This window comes from Cydia strobilella, chromosome 13 (genome assembly GCF_947568885.1).
Source record: "Cydia strobilella chromosome 13, ilCydStro3.1, whole genome shotgun sequence".
Taxonomy (NCBI): Eukaryota; Metazoa; Arthropoda; class Insecta; order Lepidoptera; family Tortricidae; genus Cydia; species Cydia strobilella.
The window spans coordinates 1,818,552-1,837,128 of record NC_086053.1 but is presented as its reverse complement, the minus strand read 5'-3'; the positions used below and the strand labels follow the sequence as shown (position 1 = coordinate 1,837,128).

General features: G+C 38.3%; 1 protein-coding gene across 1 annotated transcript; it reads right to left on the bottom strand.

Annotated features, from left to right (window-relative positions):
* Positions 1-2,793: 2,793 nt before the first annotated feature.
* On the bottom strand, positions 2,794-4,823 carry LOC134746504 (uncharacterized). Its single transcript, XM_063680915.1, has 3 exons — positions 4,676-4,823; positions 3,892-4,073; positions 2,794-3,809 (listed from the first exon to the last, which is right to left on the bottom strand). Exons 2-3 carry the CDS (start codon positions 4,071-4,073, stop codon positions 3,263-3,265), a joined length of 729 nt encoding a protein of 242 aa, XP_063536985.1. The 5' UTR covers positions 4,676-4,823; the 3' UTR covers positions 2,794-3,262.
* Between the last annotated feature and the right edge of the window lie 13,754 nt (positions 4,824-18,577).

Below are 18,577 nucleotides of genomic sequence, written 5' to 3'. Positions count from 1 at the left end.
TAGAGGGATGTCGATGTGATTGAGGATGCTGCGTTTGAGTTAGTTTTTGTGAGGAAATCTGTTGATTTCCGGGATTTCGATTTGAAGATTGTAGATGATGTATGATCGGTCTTTGTGGGTTTGACTGTTGAATAGATTGCCGATTTGGATGTTGGGAATCGGCATTGCTATTGTGTTTCTGTAAATATTGGGGATCTTTCGATGGATATGGTATATTTGATTGTTGATGTCGGTTCGCAGTTTGTGGGTATTGTTGCGATGGATAATATGAGGGATGATTTTGAGGATACTGTTGTGCATTTGAGGGTAGTTGTTGACGGTTTGACTGTTGAGGTTGTTGATTGGAGGGATGGGGTTGACGGTTCGAGTGTTGAGGTTGCTGATTTGAGGGTTGTGGGGGTCGATTTGAGTATTGAGGTTGATTTGAGGGATGTGGATGTCTGTTCGAGTGTGGAGATTGCTCAATTGAGTTTTGTGACTGTCTATTGGCTTGTGGTCTCTGAGACGCTTCTTTCGATGGCTTTGGTTGTCGATTCGACGGTTTGGTGTTGGTGGGACGTTGAGGTGGCGACGGCCGCTTCGGGTCTTTGCGTGTCAGGCTACCTGTGTAAAAAGATATCCAATTAAATCGTCTGCTATTGCTGCTGAAACTTAGCATTTTTTTCTGAATAATGCCATCAAACACAAGAAATCCGGTTTTTAAATAAAAATATGTGGAGTCCGTCTTAGTCTGCACCGAATTGGCAGTTAAGGGGCCCCCTGACTATCAGTCCGCCGGCCGATATTGGACTCTCTGTTAGAACAAAAATTTTACAGTCCCGAACAACTGACAGGCCGATATCGTCCGGCGGACTGATAGTCTAAAAGAATCTCCATTTGGTCATGCTCGAGAACCAGTGTTTGCATCAAAGATAGGCAAGCCGGGGTCAATTAGTTTTACTTTTAATTTGAACTGGAAACGCTGCTTAATATTTGTTTGTAAATATGTATATAGAACTACCTATAATCTTCGCTTCTACCTATACACCGTGTTTTTTTCAAAAGTCTTGAATTTCAATAGTGCGTTGCGTTCCTGATAAGTAACTTTCACAGAAACCGGTATTCTAATTAACTCAATTTTTTAGATAATCAATAAAAAATATTCTGATAAGGTTCCCCTCTGTCGAAAATAGTCGGCCAATGGTCATACACAATGTATACACAATGGACTGACGTTTATCTGACATGGCTATTTGACGTTCCCCTCCCCCGCAAAAATCGGCACTTTTTTGTACAGAAACTTATAGACAAGGCGTCTCCGTTTGGTTATGTCCTCTAAGCCTCTGAATGAATGAATGAATGTTTATATGTCTGACTAATGATCATAAATTTATATTAAAATCTAAATCCGTGACTGTACCTTGGTTTTTGACAAGTTTTCAGTGATAATAAAATATGACATTGATGCATCAAGGCGGTTTGTTTACAGAGGGCCTACCGGGAAACGCAAGTGACAGAGATGTTAGATAACGAAATTTCGATTTTCACGTTTCGCGATAGACCCTCAGATTGTTGTAGTGGCGCCACCTACGCAGTTTCGCGTAATATTCCCTATTCTTAAAACATAATTCGTGCCGTATATGACGTGGCACATATCGTTCAGACATGTGTACATTGACTCCATGGACCTTATTCAAATTAAACAACGTGTTACGGTTTTGATACGACCCTGACGATCGTCTTTGTGATTGGCGCACGCATGACTTTGATTTTATTTCGCATGCACCATTAAGCGTGAGCGATCTCCAAGATCGTATCAAAATAAGATCAAAACTGTAACAATTTGTTATTTCAGAATCGGTTTCCATGACTATGTACGTAGTTCTCACTCACTCGCTTCTACTACACCTACTCTCTTCGCTACTCTGAGTAGATATAGCTATGAGGAAAAATCGGAAAGTGCGATTCGGACTCGCCCACCGAGGGTTCCGTACTTTTTAGTATTTGTTGTTAAATATAGCGGCAACAGAAATACATCATCTGTGAAAATTTCAACTGTCTAGCTATCACGGTTCATGAGATACAGCCTGGTGACAGACAGACGGACAGACAAACGGACAGCGGAGTCTTAATAATAGAGTCCCGTTTTTACCCTTTGGGTACGAAACCCTAAAAAACATAATAGTATGCTATCAACAAAATGCAAAAATGATTTTTGTTTAGGCAGGTGTGGCTCACTCCGCGATTTCGTCGCGTCGCTACAAGTACATGCGGCCCACACCAATTTTGGTGTCCAGCCATAGTAGTTGCCGCGCACCGCTACGGAACGGACGCCTGCTCGCGCTTGCGCCACCTAGCGGTCATATCTGCCGTAATAGACGCGTTTTGTTAGAGAGTTAACCTTCTATACCAATTAATATTACCCTCTGCCAACAAACTAGCTGTCTTGGAGTTTGGCAGAATAAGTAAATATAAAATAGGGTTTATTTCGCAATGTTTTTATTATTTTTTATTATTTATTCTGTGGTTTAGGTAGGTAGGTTAACGGCACCAATCATGGGCCATCTCTAGGAGAGGTAGGTTGGTCACACAACCAACCACCACATCACCAACATTGGTATTTGAGATAACAATCGTGCTATCCTTTTGATATTGCTGCATGTGGGCTCACTGGGCTACATATATATTTACGTAACTATCCTATCTTCTACATAGTAGTTACAAATATCTTTATTGAATATAATCTCATAAGTTTGATGCATGATCACGAGCATGAACAAATAAGACGTATTATTAAAACAAACAAATTTTACTAGGTATGTTTTATTGTAAAATAATAAATAACTTATACTAAGCAGTTCCAGAAGCATACATTCATTCTCCTCCAAAATATACTTTAATATTATTAATAGACCCAACTTTACCTAACGACATATGGCGCCAAAATGAGGCAAAAACTTAAAACGGGGTCCCTTTGTTCGACATAATTATTGAAAGTCATAATGTAATGATTGTCATATTATCATTAGTCATAATTCTGAAACCGTTAACTTTTCAGGATCTTCCTCAGGTTTTCCTATAGAAAATTTAGGTTAGATTAGGTTTGTTTTATGGCAATCTTGAAAAGTTACGCGTTTCTGAGAAAAACCAAATTCTGACTAACGAAAATGTGGACAAACAATACATTATGACTTAAAACTATATGGGAAACAATAGAGACCCACTTAAAACACTAGTTGACAAGTCAATTCGATATTTAAAGCTGTATAAAACCTACTTAAAATTACTCTTTCAAATCATTCTCAACTTCCTTACCTTGATCTAACTCATAGAATCCGTGCTGCAAATAGTAGAGAAGCGGCGACGGGACGTTTTCGTTGCTTAGTGTCTTCGACACGCCAATAGCGATATCGGAGCATGCACGGAACTCCTCCTGATTCCCGCAGCCTAAGCCTGACGTTCCGTTATTGCAGGTACCCCAGTTATTTCCAGCCACATATCTCCATTGGAGCACGCAATGCTCACAGATTAATCCAGATGGTAGTTTATAGTTGACTTCGTACATTCCACTGCCTCTGTTTGGAGTGTATTTTGTCTCCCCGTCTTCTGATACGAGTAAATGCTTGTTGAAGCATGCTTGGGAATTGTCGGTCGGGTCAGGGCATAGTCTGAACTCCCAGTAGCCCCTGTGGGAGGCGGTGAGGTGGGTGGTGATGGCGATGGTTGCGCCGGGGAGGTATTTGGCGACGATGACGCCCTGGCCGTAGGTGCCGCCGAGCTCGTGGGGGCGCGGGGATGGGATGCTATAGGAGTCGCCGCAGATTCCGCATCTGGGGGAGAATGAAGGGTCAAAGATGGGTTTTCAGAAATGTGCAGCTGTGTTATTTTTATGATAAGTTAAACTATACTTACTTGCCGCCATTACTCGACCACTGTGTCGAAAAGCCGCCACAGTTCAAGCCATCGTCATCATAGTTAGCCGGCGTGGGGAACCCTAGTCGCCAGGCTGACGCTCTTGAAGGAGGCTGCGTCACTCTCCCGTGACCCAGGACGAGAGATGCTGAAGTAAGCAGGAGGACGGTGTGGCTGATCATCTGTTAAATGGATATTTCATGCATAACATCGTCCCGTCCACAAGGTTAATTGACAATTCGTAAATTATATTTATTGCAAAATAAGGTCACCAATTTTGTGAGCTAAGTACATACGTGACATACATATGATACATACATACAGGGATGGCCTAAAAATTCGTTTACAATGATTATTTACTGTTGTTGATCATTTTAACAAATGTTTGCGTTTGTGTATCGAAGCCAAAAGAGAATATTTTGAACATAAAACACCGTTTCGTTTCAGTTGTTTAACTATTGTAGTTTTAATTTTTAATGGAATTTTGTAAGAGCCAAGTAACAAGAATATTACTAAATATTTTTATCAATGTATAGGTATTGTAGTTTTTACATTAGTCTTCTCTTTAAATATGTTCTTTTTTATGTATTTAAAAAACAATAAACAAACAAAAATGAGGATTTGAGTTAAATCGAAGTTTGACTGCCTAAGTACCTAGGATTTTTTTGTTAATTTACTAACTCAAAAATAACAATACGAGGTAGGTATAAATTTTGTGCATATTTAGATAGTTTTTATTATTTTCTAACAAGTAACTAAAAATAAATAAACATTAGGTAACTACCTTATTGATCTTGCACTGTCTAAACAGAAGATGGGCCACAAAACAATGTAAAAAGTTAATTAGGCAATAGAGCCAACAGCTTTTTTTCACGGCACCGTTCCAAAGCGGAAGAAGCGTTCAGAAATGAAAGTGATGACTGATGCGATTTCCCGCCAATTTATATAGAAGCGTATCTTTCAATCGTTATTAATCTCACCAACATAATAAATACTTGGTGTTGTAAAGATATGGAACGAATCACAACAATTAACAGCGTTTCTGTGTTTGACTTCCTATATATATAGCTCCATGCCGTAATCGGCAACGGCGACCCTAGCTAATTACGAGCGTGGGCTCTGACATGGCTGGCAAAGCCGAACTTATTTTTAAAGACTCTATCGCAGGTGGGGCAGTAAAGCTGACCAGAATCATTGTAAGTGTAATTATAGGAGGGTTTCGGCCGGGACTTACGTATCTGACGTTTCGATATCCAAGACTCAAGTGCTAAAACAACCAGCCCGTAAATGCGAAGCGGACACTTCCAACCTAACTATAGAAGGGAAACCCCTGACAGAAGTGTCCTCTTTCAAGTATCTTGGGAGCCAGATCAGAAAGGATAACAGACTATCCTCCGAGATCCCATCTAGGATTGCTAAGGCTGCGTCCACTTTCGGTCGGTTAACGCATCGTGTTTGGGGATCGCATGATCTAAAGCTGCAGACGAAGTTGTCGGTGTACAAAGCCATGGTTCTTCCGATTCTTTTGTATGCTTCGGAAACATGGTGTTTGTACAAAGGCGACATTCGCTTGCTGGACACGTTCCACTTACGCTGTCTACGTTCCATTCTGCGAATAAAATGGCAAGATCGTGTCCCCAACACAGAGGTACTTCGTCGTTGTAAAATGCCTGGCATGGAGGCGCTCTTGATGAAGGTTGACTTCCTAATCAGATACGTAACCTAGTTTTAATTCGCGATATATGGATTCTGGGCCTTATTGTGCCGGAATAGTAGATTGTGTCACAAGGGAGCAAAATGACATATTTACGGCGAGGACGTACATTAAATCCTGAACGAAGCGAAGGATTCTATAATTGAATCCTTAGAGTAGTGAGGGATTCAAGTGTTAACGCCCAAGGTGGAAATAATTTTACCACGTGACACATACTGTTTTTCACATCACATATAAGGAAATTATTGTGTTTCCAAATATTATTTGACCTAAAAAAATAGTATGCAAAAAAGAAAAAAAAAACATCTCCTAGAATAGAAAAGTGCCACTTTGATCCGTCCTAGCAGGCTAAAAAAGTGCCACTTTGATCCCTCCTAGCGGGGAAGAAAAAGCTCTTTTTCGAATAGGTGATGTGAAATAGTAGATTGTGTTACAAGGGATCAAAATGACATATTTACGGCGAGGGCGTAAATTGAATCCTAAACGAAGCGAAGGATTCTATAATAGAATCCCGAGAGTAACGAGGGATTCTAAAGTAGAATCCTGAGCGTAGTGAGGGATTCAAGTGTGTTCCGCCCAATATGGAAATAATTTTGCTACCATGTGACACATACTGCTTTTCACATCACCTATGAGGTAATTATGAGGTTTAAAAATATTATATAAGCTAAAAAAATAATGTGCAAAAAAATGCAAAAATAGTGTCCTAGAACAGAAAAGTGTTACTTTGATCCCTCCTAGCAGGGAAGAAAAGTGCCACTTTGAACCCTCCTAGCAGGGAAGAAAAACCCCTTTTTCGAATATGAAAGACATATTTATGCGCTATTAGGGTATGCGTTATTAATTTGTGAATATCGTAAAATATGGGACACCCAATTATAGAGCCCTCAACTTTTGGACTTTTGGGTACCTATATCCACAGGGCACAAGGTAAATGCCGAATGTGAAATTTGACAGCACTTTTGAAAAATAGGTGCCAATAGCTACTGCATTATAGAATGAGTGCATTGCATTGTTTTGATATCATCATCATCACTTTCATATTTTCAAGTATTTACCTAAAGTGCCTAAAGGAATGTCTGCAAGGGAAATCCTCACAAAACGTATGTTTTACCTATAAATACTTGTCTTTAAGTGGCTTAGGTATTTCGTTTTACGAATGGGACAATAACCAAAGGCCCTGACACTCTTTGATAGAGAAAGATAGTCTAATTGCGATTCCTATAAGAGGAAATAGAAAATAGTCATGCTTTGTCCTTATCACCGACCGGGTGGCATCATAGGTAGGAGGCGATGGCAAATACCGAAATTTATAAGAGTGAAAGAGAAAAAATCCTATGCTGCCCAAATTTTATATGAATATTCTTTCCCCTGGTCGCTCGGTGGCGCGTCTATACTTACTACTTGTATATACTATGTCTGTGCAATAGCCGGAAAATGGAGCATTAAATTTTAACAAATGGGTTTTTGACCCGATGACGTTATGTTGGTACATGATAATTCAGATTACGTTAGGTCAATGCCCTCAAAGCTGTGTTTTAGATAGGTATGTAATGTAGGTACATAGCCTTCCTTTTTTAGAAGATTATATTTTAAAAATGAGAAATGACATTATATACTCGTAGTAGCAGCAGTAGCTTTATTTACATATAGTAAGCACCGCGAATGGCTTATTTAATTTCATAATCCAGTAAATTATTTGATTTATTTGTGAAACTATTCCAACAGTACCAAGTGGCGCTGTCTATGACGACTAGAAAATTATATCGATACGATAATATCCAGACACTTGGAAGCCCTATTACTCGGTTCGATTACGCCTACACCGATAGTGTGAAATTGTGTCCGCATATAGTTTTTACTGCATTAGTGTACTAATTTAACTTAGTGTTGTTGTATTGTAAGCTAGTATGGGTGCGTAGCAACGTGGTGAAAAGATGCATTTATAGTTAGTTTCTTTATATGTGTGCTACCTCGCCCCCCTCGAAAAAAACCGGCCAAGTGCGAGTCGGACTCGCGTTCCAAGGGTTTCGTACATTACACAATTTAAACAATGTCTTTTATGTGAACCGTGACTGAAATGTTTTTAAAAAACCCGTAGGGGTCGGATCAAAAACTAAGTAATTAAGTCCTACTCACGCTTGACTGCACATTTCTAATAGGTTTTCCTGTAATCTATAGGTAAAGATCTATTCTATTAATTTTTTTCAAAATTTTAGATCCAGTAGTTTCAGAGATAAAGTGGGAATGGTCATTTTTTGCCTATTTTCTTGAATAACTTCTAAACTGTTTATTTTAAAATTATAAAAAATATATTTGAGATTCTTACAATAAGCTCTTTCATTTGATATGTAACACGATATAGCTTGAAAAACTTTTTTTTTTTTCTCATTTACCCCCCAAAAGTGGCCCCCGTGTTTAAAATTCATTTGTTTACGTTACATGTCCGTCTTTAGGTTACAAACATATATGTATACCAAATTTCAACTTAATTCATCCAGTAGTTTCGGAGCAAATAGGATGTGACAGACGGACAGACAGACGCACGAGTGATCCTATAAGGGTTCCGTTTTATTCCTTTTGAGGTACGGAACCCTAAAAACGGCAGAATTTTTTGTTAGGAAAGATGTAGCGATCTACTGATGTGTACTCCATTACTAATTCCTTCAAGCCTACTGTTTATAATTTGTGGTCACAAATTGAATTCGACACAGTTGCATCAGCAATATCTTGTCGTACAAAATATTGCTATATTTCTAGACCATCAGTAAACAGGTGCTGAAAATCAATGTTTAACCGCGACTTTTTCGCATGTGGGTCATAGATACAGACAATAAAATATAGGTATCTTATATAGCTTAATCCCTTGGTCCTTGGTATGTAAATCTATGGCTTTGTATAGCATGTGAAAAGACTTGCATCGTCAAAGTTGCAAAGAAATTTAATGTTCTAAATTCTAGAGACTAGTTTCTAATAAAGAGTTATCAATTATGAGAAAATTTACATGGAATAGTGACTATAATAACGGAGCCGATTTCTAAATATGAGGACGAGTAGGTACCTATTAGGCAATACTTTGAATCATCAGAAAATGTCTATCATTGTTTTAATAAAATCTCGGAACATAGTCATATTGTAACATACATACTAAGAATGATTGGAAATAATACAAGACAATGGGTTATAAAGGTATAAAGATAAATAAAGAGATTTCAAGGGCGTGGTTTATTACGGTTATCTTTAGGGCTTTGAGGTTTATGCCTAGATTAATACCGTCATTAAATGTGTGATGCTGAAATAGTTATTTACGATACAAGTGCGGAAAAGAGGAAAATCCAAACGAGTGGCGATAAATTAAAACACGACCGCAGGGAGTGTTTTAAATCGACACGAGTCGCGAATTACCTATCCGCACGTGTATCGTACAACGTTTTACAGTACATATGGCCCTTTAAACTTTCGACATATGCACGAAAAGTGCTCTTTTACGCACTAGTGCGAGAAAGTTGCACCATATGTACTGTAAATAAATAAAGAGTAACGACACTTACATTAAGAGAAGGGACATTTAAGAGAAATATCGGAGTATTGTAAAATTTACACCGCTTTGCGCGTTAGAGTTGAATGTCCTGCGTCCTTTATGTTTTTCACCTCAGCAGCTCGAACAAGCCTACTTTCGTCACTCCCTGGAGTGAGGAAAGTGCGACTTTCCTCACACCAGGGAGTGAAACAATGTAGCTTTTTAATTTAGTGAAGGCCATGAACTTCATACTACGGTACGGTACGGTACGGTACGGTCCGGTCCGGTCCGGTCTCGTATCGTATCGTATCGTATCGTATCGTATCTTATCGTATCGTACATACTTTTTTTTCTGTTTATTCTGTGTAATTCGAAATACATTTTAACCTTTAATATGTTCTCACTACTGAGGTGAAAAATTATGTGTGCAACACGAGAGCAAAGTTATTTTACATCTCGTGTTTTTGAGTCCCTCGCTACGCTCAAGATTCTACCTTAGAATCACGAGCGACGCTCGTGATTCAATTATGGAATCTTTCGCTTTCTCGGGACTCAAAATAAACACTCGCAAGAAAAACCAACTTTCCTCTCTTGTTGCACAAATAACTATTTCACGTGTTTAATGAAAGATATTGCCTACTGCAATTGGTTTTAACCAAGGATTGGTCCATGGTTTTAACATAATTAACAAATTAGTGGATCTGTGAGCTGTAGACCGAGAACATCCGGACCGGACATACGATAGAATTTTAGCCCAAGCTGGCATAAACACCTACTCCAGAAAGCATTGCATTGTGTTCTTATATATTATTAGAACTTTCTCAACATTTTTAAATACTAACGCCTCACGTTTTTATTTTGGTCTGAGAAAAAATTCCGATTAATAAGGTAAACGTCCGAGTGCTTGACGCGGTACTAGTATATGGCATGAGCACTCTATGTCAAAGTGACATGGCTAAATTCAAAGGAACTAAGATGATTTTTCTTCATTCGAATTTAAGTCATGTCACTTTGACATAGTGCCCATGCCATATACTGTCCGCGCGCCAATTCCGTGCATTCGGAGGTCGAGGAAGAGGGAGGGTGTGCACCGCGCCCGTACGTACAAAATGACATTACTCTGTCATGACGCCCAACATTCCTAACATTCCTCAGCCTGCACGGAATTCGCGCTCGGACAGTACTAGTACCGTTTAGAACAGTAATAGTGGCGTTTAGAATCCGACTCGTTAAGACTATATTGCTACTCGTCTTGCATGATAACTGTCCAGAAAGGAACATAGATAGATGGGACTCCGATTAGTATAATCATTTTTAACTCAGGTGAGCTGCTAATAGGTCTTCTTCTTCCTCGGTCCCTCATTGCTGAGGGTCGCGACTATGTATGTTCCGTCTCCATAGACTGTATTATATAGATTAATTACCCAAAATTTTTGTTCCCCAATAGCTTTTGTTCCTTTCGCGTTTTTCCTATTCTGCTTTTTAATCAGGCGTTTATTTTTCAGTAGTTAATTTAATCACACGCGAATACCTTCCCAGTCGCTTTTTTCCCCAAAGAGTAATATTTCCGAGAACAAGCCCTTCTTACCCTGAGCCGACGGAGCCCCGCTACGCGGGGCTCCTATTTCTGGGCGGTTTGCCCTTGGGGCATCTGAAGCTACCTAACGAAGCTAACCTACCTATCCATCGACTTAGTGTGACTATCGTGAAAACATTACTCTTTGGAGAAAAAAAAACGACTGGGACATGTGTGATTAAATTAACTACTGAAAAAATTTACGCCTGGTTAAAAAGCAGCAGAATGGGGAAAAACGCGAATGGAACAAAAGCTATTGGGGAACAAAATTTTTGGGTAGCTAATAATCTAAACGGTCTTCATAGTGCTAATAGGTATTAGGACCTATTTCTTGAAAGATAGATCTTATTGTATGTAAAATAATGTAAATGTTGTATTAGTTGAAAGATACTACATTTAACGGTCGTCTTTATTGAACTAGGTTTCTAGGCTTAACATTGTCAGGTCGTAAGTTCAAAACGGGTCAAGCCTGATTGTACACAAGACAATAGGTATGAACTCATGTTCAAACTCCGTTATCAATTCATTGAAAATCAGGGTTGGCAATCAGGGTATCTACCATAGGAAACCCAATCCATTTTTCCTTATAGGAATGTAGACCAATTTGAGCAGCAGCGATTGGAAGACCTAGATGCTAAGCGTCATTAAGCCCTCCTACACGTACACCCGCAACTCGACTGGACAACTCCATTGCGCATCCTGTGACCGCATCTTCAAGACAAAGTTTGGTTTTGCGAGCCACATTAGGGCATTTCATAATCCGGACAAGAATTGTTAATGGGGTCGCCATTGCCGGATGCGGCAAGGAAGAAGATTATAAATCATCATCATCTCGTCGGTGGAGCAATTTCCATGTTTGGCGGTCCCTGCCTTCTCTTTGACAGCCTGATACGACACGACGTTGAGTTTTTCCTTTATTTGATGCATGTACGCTCTCCTTGGTCTTCCCTTCTTCCTCTTTCTTTCAATATTATAAATAAATAATAATAAATAAATATTATAGGACATTATTACACAAATTGACGAAGTCCCACAGTAAGCTCAATAAGGCTTGTGTTAAGTTACTTAGACAACGATATATATATAAATATTTATAAATATGTTTTATATACATAGAAAACACCCATGACTCAGGAATAGAAATCTGTGTTCATCACACGAATAAATGCTTTTACCAGGATTGGAACCCAGGACCATCGGCTTCATAGGCAATTAGGCAGGGTCACTGCCCCCCTAGGCCAGACAGGTTAATATTAAAATGTCTCATTTGGAATTTTAGATCACCGATCTTATCAGCAATATCATTCGATTACCTACATATTAGCGTTATTACACAATAATCTTTTATTAATACTATCAATAGTATCATTCTTATCACTGAGTGCAATCAAGTGCAGTGTTAGAACTTTGTCGCTTTGAAGTCATGAAAGATACCACCCATATATGTATGATGATTTAACTTAAAGCGACATAGTCCTAACCTAACGAATTAGTACTATAAGGTGACACAGATTCTTATTCATCGCTTATCAAAAAATCACGGCTTTTCATTGAAATGAAGAGGAATAATCCAATGTTTATCAATATAAGGAAAATAACAGCCTAGCGTTGTGTGTAAACAAATCGACGACCACGGGTTGATATTAGATACGACAAAAAAATTAAAACATCACCATACTTATTGGTAATAACAGTAGCTTATTTATGACATAAAACTATGAAAACGGATTATATCGCGTATATTGAATTTATAATTACATCCCGACGTTTCGAGCCCTTTACTGACTGAGGAAAAGCTACAAAGTGCAGAATATGTACACACATACAATGAACCATCACATATACTATAAAATTTAAGGCTGGTCTACATGCAAAATCGGATCATATACAACTATTTAGCATATATATTTATACCTACCTTACCTTACCTTATCTTACTACCGTACCTTATTTCCCAAAATTAACTCGAAGTCTCTAAAGGTAGGATAGAGTCGCACGCGAGAACACAAATCATGCTAGCCGCATTTCTAGCATAATTGGCGGGAAAAATTCAAAATAAAATATATCCGCCTTGATTCCGGAGATAATGAAATGTTTATTTACCTTATCTTTGCGAGTAAGATTCCTTCCGATTTTTGTTTACCTACATCTTTTTCCAAGACTGATTACATCTTAGATAATTACTTAAATGATAAATCACTATTTCCTCAAATATAAATTAAAACGCACTTTGCCAACTGCCGTATCTTTAAAACTTTATTCTTATTTGCCGAGATAACTACGCAACGCGTTCTTTGTTAAAAAAATACATTTATAAAGGAACACTTTAATTTAAATTTTGAAACGAAAAAACAGTCTACTTCAACTTAAAATAGTTTAATTTCAGCACTTCGATTATAGTTAAAAAGAATTGGTAACTTTTATCACTAACAAAACGCAGAAACCTCCCGCCAAGCCATATTTCCCGCGCGGATGGTTTTTTTTTTAAGATAACGATGCGCTAGCTTCCAGCTAGTCAGCCAGCGCTCGCGACGGACCGACTGCTCTGGGCTATTCCATCATTCTGTTTAGAAGCCTTTCTATTAGATCGATCGACTTTCTCCGAATCCGAATCCGTGCGCGAATTATTATTAAGTCGTTGCGGATGAAAGAGCAGTGTTGGTGATGAAACTGATGGAGGTCATTGGTTATTCCATATTTCCCTCATTTTGCAATTCACTCGGTTAATTGTTAAGGTTAGCTGGAAGAGATCCCTATAAGGGATAAGTTCACCTGAGTCTTATGTTATATGGTTGTGTTGTATTGTATTAAATACGTACCTATATGTAACCTATAGCCGCCCACGCGTCGTATTGAACTCAAGACTCAGGACTCAAATTCAAGACAAATGCAATTTAGACATGTCAAAATTAAAATTCCCAATAGCATGAAATGGGAGACCTTTTATAAGTACTCGTAGGTCTCTGGGCAGCTACAGGATGTACATCACTGATCTTATAATTATCTACTATGGCTATTTTTTCTTTAAATTGCCATTACATCAGGGTTTTATTAACAGTATTTTTCAAACTCGGTGGGAGGGTGGCAGGTGTCATTTCCCTATAATTGATAATCTAAAAACGCAAATATCGCAAAATTGTATTGAAATTACACCTTATCAGAGTACCGAACGTGTTTGAAAAATTGTATGTAAGGTTTATATTTGAGTCGTTTAACTTCAAACTCGGGTAAACACATCTGTCAGATTATCCGATTTTGGTATTAAGAAAAGGTAATAGGGTAGATATTTTGCTGAGAGGGTCGAATGGATTATTACCCGAGTTTGAAGTTAAGCGACACATTTGCTAGTTTGACATTGGCGTGCGCGCCACATATTTGTATACTCATACTCATACTTTATAGGGAACGTGCATGAACTGTGGGGGGAAGCCCCCTGTTTATTGTCGCGAAGTGTAAATGTCAAGTTTAACCTTCCATCTACCCCATAAGATGGCAGAACCTACAGTGCACAAGAAAACTTACATGGACTGTAGAGGGAGCCCCCATGCTTTGGCGTAAAGTGTCAATGTACAGTTTATATATTTCCGATGCAGGTCACAAGATGGCAGGACCTAAGACGCGCACGGGCCATATATGAAAAATGGTCTGAAAAAATATTTTATGGAAAGTTTAAGATTTTGTAGGCACTTTAGGTAATGAAGAGTAGAGTAAAGGGGCCCACTGATTACCAATCTGCCTGCAGTCTGGCCTGTCAGTTGTTCGGAACTGTCAACTTTTTGTTCTAACTGACAGGCTGATATCGTTCGGCGGACTGGTAATCAGTGGGATGTTTTTAGGGTTCCGTACCCAAAGGGTAAAAACGGGACCCTATTACTAAGACTCCGCTGTCCGTCTGTCCGCGTCTGTCTGTCACCGTGTGTGAGTGACATAACCCTTTTTTTTATTGCTTTTTTTATACTACGTCGGTGGCAAACAAGCATACGGCCCGCCTGATGTTAAGCAGCCTCCGTAGCCTATGTACGCCTGCAACTCCAGAGGAGTTACATGCGCGTTGCCGACCCTAACACTCCAACAAATAAACAAACGGAATGTTTCTCAAACAAACGGAATTCATCCCAATGAGGGCTATCGTTTTTTTGCTCACCAGTTGGCGCCTCTGTTGATGTTGGTCCAAAAGACTAAAGAACAGCTGTCAGTCATTGAAGTGACAAGTGACATTTGACATTTCAAACTATGGAAAAGACCACCATCTACACTAGCGCCCCTAGCGGCGAATTCATACGCGTTAGCCCTCATTGATTATTATTACAACAAGATTCAAATTAAAAATAGGCAAATTTGGTATGCTTGGCCTTACGAGACTACGATTGATAATTGATTGTGCGTGGCCCGATACGCACTTAGCTTGTATCTGTCCCATCAAATACAAGTAGACCATAGACGCAACAAGTAAACCATAGTTGCAACAAGCATCGCATTGTTTGTTCTGCAACACCATCTTCATTTAACGGTTATTAAAAAAATGGAGAGCGTGAAGCGTATCAGCCGCCGACCCTTCAACGCCTTTAGTTCGTATTGAGTTCAATATTATTTCTACAGTTTAGTAATAAATAGATTTGGTAAACTGATTGACTAATAACGAATAAATCACTACACTTTATAAAACCGCTTCTTTTCGCCATCGCCCTACGCGACAACATTACCATCCTCACCACTTAGATGGTTGGCAGTCCTCAACTGTGCGTTTCTCTAGAAACTTCCTGCCTCGCACAGCTAAACTATGGAATGAACTGTCGCCTGCGGTATTTCCGGACCGATATGACCTTCAAACCTTCAAGAAAAGAGCGTACTCCCATCTTAAAGGCCGGCAACGCACTTACAACCCCTCTGGTGTTGTGGGTGTCCATGGGCGGCGGTAATCGCTTACCATCAGGTGATCCGTCTGCTCGTTTGCCTCCTATTTCATATATAAAAAAAAGCCCCAGCCGCGTCTCTGTTTGTGTGTAGGTATGTATGTTCGCGACAAACGGATTTTAATGCCCTTTTCACCTATCAAGAGAGTGAATATACTGATTATTGAGGAAGATTTAAGCATATAATTTGTTAAGGTTTTGTGTAACCCTTGCAACGCCGGGGCGGAACGCTAGTTACGATAGAATCTGATTACGGTAAGTACTTACCTTAGCCACGTGCTTAAGTATGGTCAAGAATGGCGCTCCTATGGGATATACATGTTCACTGCCAAGTTGGTGCGATTTTAGTCAAGATGATTTGTTTTACGTTCAGTAGCATAATTAAATCCATGCATACTGATGAGCTGTATGACCAGGTGGATACCGAGAGTAATAATAAACCTAATAACATTAATATATAATTTAATCCTTGATTTTTACTACCTATGTAACGCCAGCGTACAAGAATTTCATTTCCCTGGCTATACCTATGTGCAAACTCCGCTTTATTAGCATCTCATTTTTGTGACTGCATAACTCGTGCCAAGTTCCATCTACAACCAAAACAGCTAAGCGGAATCTCTTGGGAATTTGCGAAAATTAAATAAAATAATGCATAACCAAAATTACTTGTTTATTACCATAGGTGTTCCTTGCCATAATTTTAGATACATAAGTTAAATAATAAATAAAATCACAACTTAATGAATACTTAAAATTAACTAGATCGTCACCCATAGTCCAATTTAAAATTTGGAATTTATGAACGCAGCCAAAGATGAAGCCAATTTAAGCCAAAAATCGTCAACTGTAACGTCACTATCACTACACTTAGTCTATGGCAGGTAAAATGGACTCTAAAATTGTTAATAAAATACTTTAAAAATGAAAAATAGAACTTGTCTACGCTGTTTACAGCAAACTGTGTCAGTAATCATATGTCACTAGTTAGTAATAATTTAAAAGCGTTTTCGCCTTCAAGATCTTATCTAAACATTATGTAAGTTGATTAAATTACTCTCGTGACAAGCTTCTTGTGAAAATGTAACATTCAGAATTGTACACACAAAAAAATGAATAAGTACTGATAGAAAGAACTGTCTGACTAACCATAGTCGTTACTAAAACGCGCGTAATTAAAAATTTGGGTAAAAAATTTAGCGCACAAATGTTTTAGTGACGGGTACGATTGGACAGGACATACTTTAAAATTAGAGTTATCTAGTTCTAAGTTTTCGTTAATAATAGCTAGGTAAGTTGGTACTGTTATATTTTTATTTTAACGTAAATGTGCTCACTTTTTAAAGCTTTCCTGTGAAATTTTAAGGCTATCTACTCTATATACACACAAAGAATTCGTACAACTAGGAAACAACCGTGAAAACGATTCAAATTCATCATCAACTTTTACCTAAATATACATCACAGATAGAGTGGTATAAAAATTATTAATATCTATAGGTAGGTGGTTTAGAACCCCACGATCACGATTATGTTTGTGTCTGACGTAGAGCATTTGTCCTGGGGCCCATTTCTCGAACGCTATTAGACTAATATTATTAGTCTACGAACTGTCCAATCGTATGCGTTGTTATGACAACACACTAATAATATTAGACTAATATCGTTCGAGAAATGGCCCCCTGGGGCCCGTTTCTCAAAAGCTTGTAACTTGTAATACAAGTGGAAGTCCCTTTTTAACAAAAGCTGCCAAAAAGTGACATCCGCTTGTATTACAAGTTACAAGCTTTTGAGAAACGGGACCCAGCTAGCACTTACATACATACTTGCTAGTAAGGGAACGCTATATGTCAGACATAAACACGATCTTGCTAGATATTCTGCAGCGGTATTATGGTCACGTTTTATCACCTGTCATGTCATGCGTCACTCTCGCACTTACATACTTATTAGAACATGACAGACATGGTGACAAATGATAAAGAGCCGGCCAACTTAGGCCTTCTGGTTAGCGCTGACAAACATTTGCCCCTTTCCAGTGACTTCAAAGAGTTACAGAGTCGGAAAAAGACCAATACATCGGCAATATGCTCTATCGTGGTTGGGTTGGGTTTAGGGATAAATATTACGAGCTTTCTTCAACAAATATAACGTAAATCACATGGTGTCTGTCAAAATAATATTTTACAAAATTAACAATTATGTCATGAACTTTACAAGGAACTTTAAAAGAGGAAATTTGCAAATTACTGACGACTAGGTAACCTATTCAGAAATGAAAATTATCCCGCAAATTTCTTTACGACACGAATTTGCTGATCAGAAAATAGGTAATGCAACAGTATTGGACTAATTATAACAAATAATGGAGAAACCAGCAACATAAGCAAGTAGTAAACTAAAATACAAAGTAAGAGAAGAGAAAACAACAGTTCTATTTTTGTCCCCAAGGGAATAAAGTCGGTTCGAAAAACTTACACATTACAATGATATTCTTACCATAAGCTCAGATTACTTCACTGACATTTACAATAAACAAATCTCTATTTATAATGACTAGATGCAACTTATGTTCAAGCTAATCGTCCACATCTGATATGGAGTAGGTACGGGGCATGTAAATAAAAATAAATAAATAGTTAAAACAAACGATTCATACAAAAATTTGTTTGTAATAAAATATTAAATTCTGCTAAGCGAAATCAAAGTTAGCAAGACTAAAACCCTTGTTTTTTTGCATTAGATAAATGGTAATCAATCTTGACGTGTCTTTTTATTGAAAAACGCTTTAAAATAATAGTAACTGTTACTTATGAAACCAAAAGATGATAAATATATATCCTTGCATATTATTACATATTTGCTGTCACCTTTTTTTCAAGTGTTTTTGAATAAAAATACACATCAAGATTTTACCATTTTGCTAATGCCAAAAAAATACGAGGTATAAGTAACTAACTTTA